This window comes from Talpa occidentalis, unplaced genomic scaffold, assembly GCF_014898055.3.
Source record: "Talpa occidentalis isolate TD23 unplaced genomic scaffold, MPIMG_talOcc4v2.1 talOcc4.7, whole genome shotgun sequence".
NCBI lineage: Eukaryota > Metazoa > Chordata > Mammalia > Eulipotyphla > Talpidae > Talpa > Talpa occidentalis.
The window spans coordinates 43,731,694-43,747,266 of NW_023605083.1; the positions used below are offsets into that span (position 1 = coordinate 43,731,694).

General features: G+C 41.6%; 1 protein-coding gene and 1 pseudogene across 1 annotated transcript; both read right to left on the reverse strand.

Annotated features, from left to right (window-relative positions):
* Positions 1–236: 236 nt before the first annotated feature.
* Positions 237–4,017, reverse strand: LOC119231396 (heterogeneous nuclear ribonucleoprotein C-like; annotated as a pseudogene).
* On the reverse strand, positions 3,948–6,057 carry LOC119231397 (acyl-CoA (8-3)-desaturase-like). Its single transcript, XM_037493166.1, is given in 2 exon segments — positions 3,948–5,184; positions 5,187–6,057. Coding segments are annotated over 2 exon segments (1,311 nt in total). The 3' UTR covers positions 3,948–4,744.
* Between the last annotated feature and the right edge of the window lie 9,516 nt (positions 6,058–15,573).

Below are 15,573 nucleotides of genomic sequence, written 5' to 3' on the forward strand. Positions count from 1 at the left end.
AACATCAAAGGAAATGAAAGTGAGACTAGGTGCAAGGCAATATGAATCAATGAGCATGAGAAGGACAAAGTTGGGGAGAACAGTGAGCACGTGCTGAAGATACTAAGGGAGAGGATACTGGGGGAAATTTTTGACTTAGACAAGTATCAAGGTGAAGAAATAATGGGATATGATTTCTAAACCTTACTATGTGCTTAAGAGTAATCCTTAAATCTTTGATACTTTCTCTGTCATCCTCAGTGCTCAACTCCCCCATCTTCATTATCATCATCATCCAGTAAGTCTCCCTCCTCAGAAGTCATCTGCAGCCCCCATCAGACTCCACCTTCACATTAGTCTCATCTGTTCAGGGAGCTACTCGACTCCTCTTCTGACTTGTCAAAATCTCGACTCCTTGTTTGCCCTGTTCATTTTCAACTTTTCTCCAGGAGACAATCCATTTTTATTTTATCTGAGTCAACTCCTTCTAAATAGTCTCATGGTCATCTCCTTTCAACATTTCAGTCTTGGAAGAAGATCCTAGCTTTCCACTTGTAGAATTGAAGCCACTCTTGCCCCTTTGTGAGATGTTTCCTGATGTACACTGTTGATTCGAGGGCACTCCAACCTGAGCAATAGGAGGAAGACGAGGAACACATGCTACATAACTATAAATCCTGTCTTAATATTCCCCTCAAAAGTCAAAATGCAAGTCACAAGAGACATGTCTCCCCTGCCGATCGTTTGACGTCTGCTTTTCCTTGCTTCATTTTTGGCTCTGCAGCCAGATTAATATCTCAATCCTGGGCAGCAATGTTTCTGTGATCTTGTCCTGCCACAGCAGCCCTGAGCATTTCTTTCATTAACATACTGAACAAAGGCAAAGCCTTACGAGCAGACCAAATCACAATGTTACCGTAGTTTAAGAAGATTACCCCGGCTTAAGACTTCCTCCCCACATGCATTGAGATTTCCAGTGAATACATGCAAGTTCATGGAGTGTGGACCTGTCTTATAGGTAACATTCCTGGCTTTTGTGTTTGATGATAAGATTCCTCACAAAAGTAAAAAGCGTGAGTGGAGATGAAAAAAAAAAAAATCCTACAGGAGAGGGAAAGGAGAAGAGATTCCATTCTGAATCTTCTACTCGCAGGTTCAACATGGAGAAGACAACTGCTGCCCCAGGTCACTAAAGAGGCTACAACTGCTCAGTCTTTGTTTCTTCACAAAATGGCTCAGTGTCAGTCTCATTCACTGGCCTGATAGCAGCTCTCAATTCTGAATGAATAAATGGATTTGTTGCTGAATGAATAAATGGATCTATGAGATTACATTCCAGTTTAGGGAGATAATTTAGATGGAAAGATCAAAGAGCATACTGACTATCATACATACTTGAACAGAATTTTGTAACAATAAAACAAAGGAAATCAAACTTGGGTTTTTTCAACCCCAGTATTTTCTTAAAAGGGCAAGTGACAAGAAATGTGGCTAGAAGGGGTTGGTACTTGTTTCAGAAAGAAAGTAAATGAGAAGTCAAAGAGAGTGATAGAAACTTCTGGTAGAGTTCAATTTATTCTAATACTTTCCCACACATTGTGGTCTGATATCTTTGAAGGAACAGGATTTTTCAGAAGGGAAGTCACTATGGCATGACAATATTCTGTAGCAGAAAAGAAAGAAACTAAGATCCCTCATGGAAATTAAAGAGATACATTTGTAGTATGCACAGGAAAAATTATACATGACCCTAAACTTTGTGGGGGGAAATTTCTGGGCTTGGAAAGCTTATTGGATTTCCTCCCAGCTCAGCAGTGCAGGTAATGAATCATGAGGCTACATTTCCTTGAGGTGGGAGCCCAGCCTCTTGATTCCTGGGCTATGATTCCATGAACTAAGCTGGACCCAGAATTGTCCTTTCTTAAGCCTCTGGTGTTCCTCTCTGTAATGGGTGGGAAAGACAGACGATCATCAAGGGGAACTAGGTCATCACCTGTCCAGGAGAGAACTTAGAATTCCTCCGTAAATGCTGTGCTGAATCAAGGAATGAAATTCATTTGTGCTCACTTTTGGATTAATGATAAAAATACTGTTTTCAGGTGTCACCATTTCTTTAATGAGAGAGGTGAGAGTTAAATAATGTGTTGCCTTTCCTTGAGGAATTTAAATTTCATGTCATTTCTTTCATTAGAAAGTGAGACTTTGATCCTTGTGGGGATTGCTAGCATCGTTATTCAGGTGCAGAAAACTTAAGGACTTTTACTAAAGTCTTCTTAGTCCTTTCCAAACATAAGTAGGATGGCAACTTCCTGCTCTGCCTATGCAAGGAGTGACTGCTGGGACAGAAAGTCAAGTTTAATTCAAAAGGGGTTGAAAAGCCCTTTTACTATAATTCTACGTCTCTTACTCATCAAGAAAAAGTAGAACAGTATTCTCCAAGAACCAGGTCTCAGTGCTGTTAGAAGTTGGCCTCATGCTCACAGCTAAACCATGTGGGACATAAACAATCTCATGGAAATCCAACATCAGGCAAGACTACTCTTAGCCTGTGTTAAAATGAGAAAACTCAAGACTACATCATAATATTGCTGAGGACAGAGAAAATTAAAATCACTGTGTAACCCAGAAAATACTAGGCACTCTCCCTCTCAGCAGTTATGAATGACTGCCGCTTACATGCCAATTACAGCTTTATGCTTCCTCCAGCTTCCCTTCCCTGAAGATTGGGTTTATTGAGATAACCGATTGTAGAACTGTTGCTGCTTTCAGATAGTCTTTTTTTTTTTTTTTTTTTGGTCAGAATTAACTTTATTTCTCAATTGTACTTCACTGGGATGTAACAGAGAACTGGCATACACACAGAGGATACTGATATTGGACCTAATTAAAGAAATTGCCTCCAGGAAAGTCACAGGAAGATAAAGGGAACAAAGATAAACGTACAAGTTGGCGTTTTTAAAAATGTTACTCCTGCCACGACCTGTAAGAAAAGGTGCCCTGCCCACTAACCCTGTCCTCATCTGCCATCTGATTGGCTGAGACCACTCATCTGACTGTTACAAACAGTCTGAGCCTTTCGTCACTGGTCTGTCCCTTGGCCATGTGGGACCACGCTGGTCTAGGCTGAAGCGAGAAGGCCACAGTGGTTGAGATGCTTTGAGGAAGTTCCTAGAAGTTTGGACTTGGCTCAGTAAGCCTTGCTGGGTTTGCTCAGATTGGGCAGCCTGGGTCCTAAGCCAGATGGCTTGACAGCTGGCGACACTGCAGGGAACAGGGATGGAGAAGGGTCCGCACCTATTCTGGAGGGAGGAAGCCAATGACAGTGGAACTCCATTCAGTTTCTAGTTTGAGATCCCAACTCACAGCCAGGTCTCCACCGCTTGCTTAACCTGCCTGTATTTTGACAAACCTGGAAGTAATCATGAGCCTTCCCACAGGCGGTGCCTCTGGCCCCCGAACAACCCCTAGACCATCTCCCTGTCTGCCATTCTCTCCTGAAACAAAAGATGAACTCGCACAAGGCTCTGCTGCTTTTTCCTTCTTGAAGTTTGAGTTGTCCCAGTGTCCAAAATGCTAATAATGCCTAAAGCAGATGCTGCTGAGCAGATGCAGGAATTCTCTCTTCCCTGGGGCGGAAAGTCTGTGGGCGTAGGGAAGGAAGCGTGGGTGCTGAGGACAGGCCCTGGGACCAGGAATGATTCCTGGGGCACATGCCTATTTCTGCTCTCTAGAGGGAGGTTAAGCTGTTTTACTTTATAAAAACCAGAATTAAAAAACTGTATTTCCATATTAGACCATAGGAGATTATCTGAAATTCCTACCTGATCTCCCGCAGAGAAAGACACAAGGTGCCTGCAGAGAGCAGTGGCCATCATAAGCTTCTCTGTTTTGATCTTCCTGTTTCTGGCTCAGATCTACAGTTGGTCTGAGCAGGACCCACCGCTCCTGCTCAGCAGTAATGTGGTACCGCGGTGGTTCCGGCTGTGACGATCTCCCCTCTCCTTTACAGGCTTTGTGGCCGAGGCACCTGTGTTCCATGCAGTCCCTTGTGCTCACTGATGGCTATTTTATTAAACTTGCAATTATAGGCAGGGAAGCAGTGGACACCACCAGGGGTCATGTTTCCAGGGAGAGGACTGAGTTGTCCCACCTGCTTGTAGAGCAAGGAGCGGCCTCCCCTTCCTGGGAGCGCGGGTGGTGTCAGAAGTGACTCAAAAACTTAAGGGATTTTAATCAGTGACTTGTTTCGTCAAGACTAGGACCTGATGTTCCCCTGGCCCTCTGGATGGAGAGGCTCAGGATTCTAAGCACTAATGCTGTCTTCCTAAATCTTGCACAAAAGGCTAAGCTGCTTCATCTCCCTCCAGCCTGTGAACCTCTGAAGTCTGAAGCTGGTGTGCAAGGGTGGAGAAGGCACTGAGGGGTGGACCCGTGAGGCTGGCTCACCCCTACCCTGGGGCAGGTTTAGTGCTAAATCTTTCCCTGACTCCCTGTTCTCACACACCTCCTGGCTTCCTCTCCTCACCAGCCATCTGCATCTGCCAACCTGGAAGAAGCAGGGACCTCTCACGGCCCTGCCCACAGCTGTATCCCTTCTTCCAGGGGGTGTGCATGTTCTGCACCCCTTCAGGATCTGAGTTCTGTACCAGGAAGAGAAGGGGGAGGAGTTGGATCGGTCTCCCCCAATATTAGAAGTGTAGTGGTGCTGCCCCTCCGGCTCCCCGCTGCCTTGGCTCCAGAGGCTCCTCTCTCGGCTGCGCGGCTGTTACTGGTGCAGGTAGGCATCCAGCCAGAGCTGCTCCGACTCCTTCAGGGAGTGGACAATGTCAGCAAAGGCGGAGAGCAGAGGCTTGGACTGGTACGTGATGCCGTACTTGGCGCACAGGGACTGTATCAGGGGAGCCACCTTGTGGTAATTGTGCCGCGGCATCGTGGGGGACAGATGGTGCTCAATCTGGAAGTTGAGATGTCCACTGAACCAGTCGTTGAAGGGGGACTTGTGGACGTTGCAGGTGGAGACCCAGTCTCTGTTCTGGTCGTGATCAATGTGCATGGGGAAGTGGTTCATCTGTGTCACCCACACAAACCAATTGCTCTCCAGAAACCTAACCAGGAAGAAAAGGCCCAGGAAGCCCTTCAGCCCCAGCAGCGGCACATAAGTGAGGGAGATGCGGGCGTAGAAGGAGATCATCCAGGCCAAGTCCACCACTTCTTCCGCTGGATGACAAAGTAGAAAATATACCACTGGAAGTAGAGCAGCAGCAAGGCTGGGGGCCCAATCAGGAAGAAGTATTTGTGCTGGTGGTTGTAGGGCATGTAACTCTTCTTCTGTTTCCCGAGCTCCACAGAGAGGATCTTGCCTAAGGCAAAGAAGAAGGGGTGCATGTTGATGTCTGGGTCTTTGCGAAAGCAGTTGGGCTTGGCATGGTGCTGGAAGTGCATGTGGTTCCACCAGCTGGCCGGGGCCCCCTTCAGGTGCCCAATCACAAAATGATGCAGTAGGTGGTTCCACGTTGAGGTCCTGAAGACAGATAGGCGTCCAAAGTCATGCTGCAGCCACCCAGCCTGGGCCTGAACTGTGCTCAGCAGCACGGCGCAGACGATGAAGGGCACAAAGGACGTCCCAAAGAACCAGAGAGTGAGCCAGGCGGCGACATCCATCAGCAGGATGTGCAGCAGGTACAGCAGGAGGAAGATGTGGTTGGCCTGCATGAGACCCATGCGCTCCACTGTGGCCCGCAGCTCCCGGAACTCATCGATCAGCTCTTTATTCTTGGTGGGCTCGAAGCTGGGCTGCTCAGGAGACAGCTCTACGATCAGGAGCGAGTTCATGTACTTCCTCACCAGGCCCTTGTCGATGTGGAATGCCTCGAAGGGGTCGGAGGCGTCCTGCCCGGCGTAGTGGCTGAGGACCCGCGAGCCCTCCGGGTGCCGGCGCGCGAACTCGCTGATGTCGTAAACCTTCCGCTCGACCACAAGCCAGCGCTCCCCCTCGCGCCCCTAGTGCTGCTCCACCTCGGCCCAGGTGAAGCGGCGCGGGCCCGGGGCGGGCCGCGGGGCCGGGGTCCCGGGGGCCATGGGGCCCGGCGACTCCGCGCACCGGCCGGGCAGGGCGCTCGGGCGCGCCCAGATAGTCTTTAGTCCTACTTCCTTAGCCCCTCTCTCAGTTGCCACAGACCATTCTCATACTAAGTGAGACAGCCACAGTTCTGCATGGTGGGTGGTCTTCTTGCTACTAAATCCCCCAACTTGATTAACCATAGGTGTTTCCTGGCAGCTTTTGGCTATAGTAAATTCTTGCCTGACTACTGCTGGTGAAGTGTGATGCCTTCAGGACTCTGGGCAAATGCTTTTTGCACAGCTGGTTCTCAATACACAATCCAGTTAGAAGACTGACAAAGGAGACCTGTCTTTATGTATATCTATCTGTTTATCTAAATAATTAGTTAAGAATCTAATTTGCAAATGAAAGAAAACCCAATCCAAAGCTCACTAAGAAAAAGAAAAAAGTAAGGAGCATCATTTCATTTAGCAAAAAAATGCCAGGGGTACATCTGGCTTCAAGTTAGTCAGTATGAAAGATGGGCATCCTACCATTTGTGACTTAATGGACCTTGAAGACTTGATGATAAGTGAGATAATTCAGACCAAAAAAAAGTACACTACGATATCACTTATATATGAAACCTAAGAAAGCCGAACTTGTAAAAACAAAGGGTAAAATTGTGCATTCCAGGGAATGCGAGGGGCCATAGGACAGATATCCTTTAAAGGTATAGACTTGCAACAAGTAGTAAACAATTCCCTGAGATCTAATGCACAGTACTGTGAATCAAGAAAGTAATAGTGTACTATAATAATCACACTTGCTAAGAAACTAGATCTTAATTATTCCAACTACTAAAAGGAAATAATTATGTAGTGTGTTACAGGTGCTAATTATTGCTACTATGGCAATCATATTGCACTATAGAGAGATATTGAATCAACATGTTGTACACCTTATATTTCACAATGTTATGTGTCAAACACATTTTTTAAATTTATTTATTTATGCATACAAGAGCTGGGGTGTAGGCCAGAGGTGCGGGTAGGTGAGAGGATTCACCAGAGACAAAGTGGGGAGCAGAACAGGCGTATCCATTGAAATACACTGCTGAGGGGAGCAGCAGGAGACACGCTAGAGGTCTGCTCACCATGTGGGTTAGCTCCCTGGCCAGGGGATCGAACTTATGCTGCAGTGACTGCGGATTGCTTCATAATGCTGAGACTTAACCCCTTGTCCACCAGGGAGACCCTGTCAAATACATTTCAGTTAAAAAATGTATATTGAGAATTGAAACCACATAATCAAAAATCATTTCTCTCCATCTCTCTTTTCTTTCTCCTATATTGGAATAGTTCCTTTTTTTGTAGGTTCTCAGAAATCTATTATAATGGCTCATAGGTCATTATTTAAATGGCAAGAGTGGGCATCTTTGTCTTTCTGTGGGCATTCTTATTTTAGATGGATGTTAGCTGTGGACTTGTCTTCTGTGCCCTTAATTATACTTAGGTACATGACCTCTATACACATTTTGTTGAATTCTTTTACCACCTTGGAAGTTGTTTTGTCAAATGCTTTTGCTGTATCAACTGAGAGGATCAATTTTTTTTTAATCCTTCATTTTTAATGTGGCCAATCACACTGATTTGCAGATCATTCTTGTATCTCTGGAATAAATCCCACTTGATTGTGGTGTATGATCCTTTTAATGTATAGTTGAATTTGATTTGCTAATATTTCACTGAGGATTTTTGCATTTATGTTCATCAGGAATATTGGCCTGAAATTGTATTTTTTTGTAGTGGCCTTGTATAGTTTTGGTATCAGTGTAATGCTGGCCTTGTAAAATGAGTTTGGAATTGTTCCCTACTCTTCTATTTTTTGGAAGTATTTGAGAAGGATTGGCATTATTTCTTCTTTGAATGCTTGGTAGAATTCAATAGTGAAGCCATCTGGTCCTGGACATCTATTTGTTCAGAGGTTTTAGATTAAATCTCCTTCCTAGTATTCAGTAATTATTTTGTGTTTTGTATTTCTCGTGATTAAGTTTTAGAAGGTTGTATGCTTCTAGGAATATATCCATTTCTTCTAATTGTACAATATGCTTGTGTGTAATTTTTCATAGTAGTCTCTTGGGTTCTCTTATATTTGTATGATTATCAGTTGTAATATCTCCTTTTCTATTCTGATTTTATTTATTTGAGTCCTCTCTTGTTTTTTTCTTGGCTAGTCTACTATTTTATTTATCTTTACAAAGATCTATCTTTTATTTTCATTAATGTTTTCTACTACCTAACCCTATAACTTTGAGAATAGATACCGAATGATTGTTTGGAATTCCTGTTGTTGACAGTGCTGTAATGCTGTAGGAGACTTTAATCCAATTCTTACACATTCCATTTTAGGTCAGTGCCAAGAGCCACATGGATATTTTTGGCCCAACAACATACAGCAACTACTTCCCACATACACTAAAGACTTTGTGGACTTGTTTGTAATGTCTGTTCCTTTGTCATGTCCTTTCCATGACATTTTCCAAGCTATCTCACTATTTGTTATAAGAGAAGTCTCAAGACATCAGTTCAACTTATACATCTATGTGTAAAATTCCCAGAAAATCGCCATCTCTCTCACTGAATGAATCTGGGAAAGAAAGAAAGTTACTATCAGCAGATAAGTTTTCTATTCATGCTGTGAAATTTGAGAAGGTGATAGAATTGTTGCAATTCCATGTTCTATATGACTGTTTATGTTTAAATTCTATCAAATATTAAAAATATTCAAAAATTCAGTTGAAAACAGAAGCGAACTAAAAAGGACAATGATATATTTGATTACTATTCTTATGAATATATTTCATCAGTATTTCAAAACTCCTTATCTCCTTTTAAAATAAAAAACATATTTTTCAAATCTCAACTTTCACTTGTTTCACTAGACTTATTTTTTTTTAAAGATTTATTTATTTATTTATTTTATTTATACAAGCACTGGGTATAGTCAGAAGCACAGGAGGGTGACAGAATTCACCAGAGCCAGAGGAGGGAGCAGAGCAGGCAGAAGAACCGAAGTACACTGCTGAGGGGAGCAGTGGGCAGCAGGAGAGGTCTGAGCGCCATGTGGGACCCTCCTCCAGTGTCCGGGGAGCAGCCCGGGATTGAACCGGCGCTGCAGAGGCTGCAGGCAGCTGCAGAGGCTGCAGGCAGCTTTGCAACCCAGCGCTCAACCGCTGCAGCACCAGGGGAGGCCCTTCACTAGACTTATTAAAAAGAATCAGTTTGGCTAAAGCACTATAATATATTGCCCTCTTAGAACAAATATCAGATGATAGGATGGTAGATGTGATGGTTAGAATTTTGTTAACTTGTGACTGGTATGACAAGATACTTCATTTCACATGATTTGGTTTTATAGACAAATACACCAATAGGATAAAATCAGATTTTCTTTGACAATCTGTAAGAGAAGGATGGATCTGCAGGAGAGCAGCATTATAATAATTGTGAGGTTAAGCACATACATGTGCTCATGCACACACATACTCACATACACAAACATCATCCAAGTTATTCAGCACCCAGAGACTGTAAAACTTGATTATTGCAAAGGTAGAGAGGCATATTAATTAAAAATAAGACTGACATTTGAAGCATATTTCAGATTTCATGGCAAATTTCATCATTCTAAATATAGTTTCAGATAATTATGACACATTTGGTGCGAAGCTATTTTAGAATTCAAAACACTTCCATCTTGGAGTGGTTGCAGCAAATCAGGGTATTTGATAAAAGGCTGCATAGAAAATAGAGTGATTTTATTATTCCAGGTCTCCTCATATTCTGCATTTAGCTTTTATTTTCTGTGCAGGTTAAGTTGGTAGAGTTATGCAAGGTGATGGCATTTTGAGTGCAAATGGGATTTGACATTTTGAGTGTAAATAAGAATGGGTTGTCTTCTTGTAATATAAGTCACTCTTCACCAGCAGTTTAAATAAAGTGAATACCACAGAAATGTGGGGTTACTCATTTTCTTGGATATACACCAAGGAATTATATGTTCAGTTATTTCTATGAATGTTACTTTACCCTTTTCTCTTCCAATTTATTGCCTCATTACAGGGATTGATAATGATATTCTGAATGACAATTATAGACATAGTTTCTGCAACAGCTCTGAGCTGGAGATAAAACTTTTATCTTTCCTTTAGGGGGCTTCTGTGGTAGCACTCTGTTCTTCCAAAGGTACATAAAGCTTGAGAAACCATTATTTTTCTCTTTCCTTTCCTCTAATGATTTTATTGGATTACAGAATAAAGTACCTGTAATGCAATGTAATTTTCTTCCTAATCTTAAAATTAGAGAGAAATGATGAAGGGAGGAGGCAGGAACCAACTGAGAAAGGAAGAGTCCAATGTTCTGAGCTGGATGGAGTGCTTAAATACAGAATGCTTCACTAATATCACTGAGACCACCTGACTCCTTTTACAGATAAGGGAAATGAAGTACAGAGAAGGTAATTTTATGATGTTTACCAATGTAGCTACTCAGGGAACTGGCCCTAAAATATAGATCAAAATAGATGAGTTGGGTAAATCACTGCAATATTCGGAGCTTCATTTCTTCATTAGTAAACCAGTCTATTAGATTAGATAATTTCCAAAGTCCAATCTAGCACTAATATTTCAAGAAATGAGTTGTCAAACATGTGGGTTTAAATCCTGACTCTGTCTCTTTACTGCCTGTGTGATCAGGTGGAGATTGCTTAAATTCTTTAAACTTAACTTCCTTGGCTATAAGATAGGAATTAAGTCATTAATGCTGTACATAATTACTGAGTTTCTCTCTTGCACCAGGCAATGTAACATTGGAGAAGACAAGGTAGATATGGTTCCTGCTTTTATGGGGTTTATATTCATCCATAGGAGTATACTGTTATTTAAACAGTGTTATTGTTTATACTGTTATTTATTTATTTATTAAAGATTTATTTATTTATACAAGAACTGGGGTATAGGCCAGATGCACGGGAGGTTGAGAGGATTCACCAGAGACAGAGCGGGGAACAGAACAGGCAGACTGATGAAATACACTGCTGAGGGGAGCAGCAGGCGAGACAGGAGAGGTCTGTTGTGCCATGTGGGACCCTTGCTGGCCAGCCGGGATCAAACCAGTGCTGCAGAGGCTGTGGACAGCTTCACAGCGCAGCGCTCAACCTCCTGCGCCACCAGGGGAGGCCCTATACTGTTATTTAAACAGTATTATTGCCATTTCTCAGGCAGTGTATTAGGTACTGCAGTACATCAGAAAGTATTCCTAGAGTAGAAGCAGATAGCCAAGTGTCCTAGCAAATAGCTAGAAATATTACAAATAATACACATGAATATATATATTAGAATAATATAGGAAATCAGGAAAAACTGTCTTATGAAAGTAACATTTTTTTTACTAGAGCAAGAAGAAACTAACTATGTAGAGTGGAAGCAAAGTGCATCTGAGTAACAGAAAGAAAATGAATGTAGCTGATACTAGTTTAGTGAGATGACCACTGGAGAAGTATTCAAAGGCCAGACATGCAAAGGTCTTAAAAGTTTGCCTATTCTGCTTCAGTCAAATGCTACTGAAGATTTCTTCCTGGTAATGGTGATATAGCTTAGGTCATCGCTGTGTATTTGGCAGAACATGGATTGAAGGTACAGGAGTAGATACAGGAAAGTCAGTAAATACTTCAAGCAAACAATCATAGCACATGGACTCCAGATGAAGTGGAGAGATACTACATACTGAGGGAAGATTCTTAAGATACAATAAGATTTGCTAATGAATTTGATATAAGAATTTAGAAAAATGGCAAAATCAAGGATCACCCTAGTGTTGGGGGCGTGGTTTTAGGTAGAGGTATCAGGAATTCCTTTATGGCCATGATATATTGAGATGTTGGTGGAGCTATCAAGTCATCAGTTAAAATATGTGAATCTAAAGCTCAGGGAAGAGAGCTGGGCTAGAGAAATGTAACTATGACTATCATCAGTAAAGTTCACAAGAATAGATGACATCACAAGAGAGAGACAGGGCATTGTGATGTTAGAAGCTACTGAAGAAGAACAGTTTAAGAATAGGGTCAGCAATATAGGCAGTGTGACGTTTGCTGGAGATTCTTGGAAAATTAGCTGATTCCATATTTGGGGAGGGAAGGGAAGCTGTAAGTTCAGCATGGTATATTTTGTGCCAGAATTCAAGGAATTGCTCTTTGTTTAATGGATACATTTGGAAAGGACAAAGAAACTAGCTTAAAGGGGACTCCACCAGCAAAATTTGGAACAATTTGAGTGTCAAAAGGAATAAAAACAGTGATATGTTATAACTTTCTGGATTAAAAAGAAAAGCTAGGATTCAATAGTAACTAAAATATAAATAATTAGTGTCAAAGTGTGAAATAATGAGGGCCTCCCTGGTGGCCTAGGGGTTAAACCTCAGTGCTATCACCACTATGGCTTGAGTTCAATCCTGGCCAGGGAGCTAACCCACAAGGTGCAGCAGATCTCTCCTATCTCTCCTGCTATTTTCCTCAGCAGTGTATTTCAGTAAATCTGCCTGCTGTGCTCCCTAGTCTGTCTCTGGTGAATCCTCTCACCCCCTACTCCACTGGCCTATAGCCCAGTTCTTCTATGAAATAAAATAAAATAAAACCTTAAAAAATGAGATTGAAAAAAGGAGAAGGTTCTCTACTACGAGAGACACCAGCTAATATATATAGAGTGATGAGATTAGAAAATGGTCTTTTTGCAGCTTCCAATGTTAAACACTATTTTAATCAGGCAGAGATCCTCAATGGATTATAAAACTAGTGGGGAAAAGTCATGGAGAATGGATATTCCCCTATGTCAAAGTGTTACCTGATCTTTACTATTTGCAAATAGGCAAATGTACAATTTAAAGAGAGATGTGGAGATCACTACCTCAACTAAGTTATCAGACTTGCCAACACCAAGGAACACGCTGATATTTTATGCCTCCCAATAGGATGGAATGAACTGCAATGTATTGCCTATGTAGTATTTTTGCCAAAACTGTTTTATCCAAGTCTAATAAAGAGTTGTTTTTTGGTGTAAGCCCAAAGGTACAGAGGGTGAGAGGATTCACCAGAGAGAGTAGGGAGTGGAACAGGCAGATCTACTGAAATACACTGCTGAGGGGCGCAGTGGCAAGACAGGAGAGGTCTTCTGTGCCCTGTGGGTTAGCTCCCTGGCCAGGAATCAAACTCGTGCTGCAGTGGCTGCAGATTGCTTGATAGTGCTGTCTTTAACCCTGCGCCACCAGGGAGTCCCTTAAATGTATTTTAGTATTATATTACTTCTCCATATCTCAGAAAATCTCATAGGTACTAGTGAAAATCAAACGTGGTATACCAATAAAAAATGCACCACATATCTACCTAAAATAGACAAAACTTAAAGCTGCTATGCAGCCTTTAGCAGATAGCAACCCTATCCCAAAGGTTGTATTAGATTATCATGAAAAGCTGTGAGCAAGAAACATCATGGGCACAAAAGGGCCATAGCTAACTTGACCTTATTCAAGGAAAAGATGGAGAAAAAATTAACACTTTTTATTTAAGATTTACTAAAATGAATTATTTAAATTTTAGTTCATATTTATTCATTTAAAAACCACTTGTTGAGGTAGAGTTGACATGCAAAAAACTGTACTTATATTTAATATATACAACTTGATGATTTTGGAGATAAGCACACATCAGAGAAATATGGAACACTTCCTGAGTTTGTGTGTCATCCTTGTCCAGGAGCCAAACTCATCTTTGTGCACGTGTGCTGCCAAAGTGTGCACTCCGCATTCTTCAGTAATTTGAGTGCAGTGTGGAGGCGGGAGCAATTTTTATTGAGTCCTGTGGTATGCAGATTAAATAGTTTGGCATATAGTTGTGAAAAGCCAGTGTTCAATTGGATCCTGTCAGCTTATACTGCTTCTCCAAGCATTGGCCAATGTTTCCTTCTTTCCCTTAAATCATGCCTATTTATTTAGCATGTTTCCCCAGATCTAGAATGCTTTTTCATACTTACATTAAGATGCTAAGAAAAACACAAATATGAAATAGATCCAGTTTCTACTCTCACTTTACAGAGTAGAAGGGGAAATGAAATGTACATATAAGCATGGCCCCAGAAGTTTCTGCCAGCTGAGAAGATCAGGAAATGCTTTGGAAAAGGGAGACATTTGAGTTAGATCTCTAATTCTAAATAAGATGTAACTATATTGATCTGAAATGTACAGGCTGTAAACACAACTACAGAATTTTGGGAACCTGCATTCATTCTTTGAAACTTTTTAAAAAGCGTGTAGACAAAACAAGAAAGTTAATATTTTATGTAGGTAGGTATGAAGTTTGTTAGGGTGTGACACAATTCCAATTTTTGTCAGTTCTGATGATAAATTCTTTTTTTCTTTTAAATCCTTTCCATTCCACATAGCCAGGGCCCCAGCTGTATTCCTAGTTTTCTGAGTTTAAAAATACTAGGTCAGTATTTGTGTTGTCGTGACCAAGTGAGCCTTTTGGTTATGTCCAAATTGCAGGCTGCCGTTTATTACCATATTTTACTATAAGTCCACAACATCACTATCTTAAAACACACTGTTAAGAAGCTCTCGACATTGTTAAGTGGTACTTGGCCTACTGGGCCCACAGCCATGCAATAACATCGGCTTTCTGCCTCTGGCTTTTGGAGCAGTGATCCCGGGCAAGGTTTCCAGATATTAGAGGAACCTATAATTCTCTTAGTCTGGAAGACCAAACTGTCTCCTTTTCCTGAACACTGGAAATTGTTGGTTAATGTGACAGTCCTCCTCGCTCATCCCACAAGTAATTGAATCAACTTGACATTGCACCCTGAGGGCTGGGGTTTGTGAGAGACTAATGGGATTTAAACTCCAATCCTTTTCAGCTGCTAGCTAGGATTAGCGAATGGAGATGAATAGTACCCCTTTGCTATTTTTATAAATCAAAACTTTGATATAGGTTTAGATTTGAAACATCTGAAATTTCTCCAGAGATGACATATAAAAGCTACTAGTAGAAAAATACAGATAAGCTACCTTTGGTTAAGGAATTTACCTCAGTTTTTCATTTAGACAATAATTGGGGAAATGATCTCCATAAGGTTTTATTATTACTGATCACTCTGTACTGCTTTTTGGGTATTTGTCAACAAATTGCTTCAATAAAAGTACTTGTAACAAATCCCATGTGTCCTGCGGATTTATCGCCTTGTAGGTACAATCCTTCTTAGAGATATTGCAGTTTGGTGGTTCAATGAGTTTGTAATTTAAACTATATCTGGTAGAAGGAAGAAAGCAACCTCACCTTCTTAAAGTAATGACTTCCAGTGACCATTTGGAATATATGAGAGCTTCATGACCTTGTTTCTGTGTTGTTTAGAGTGTGCTCAAACTGGGGAGGGGATAATTAAGTCTGAGAACTACCTAAAATCAAGAACTATTGAAGCAAATGCTTTTATTCATGTAAAAGTATGTAAA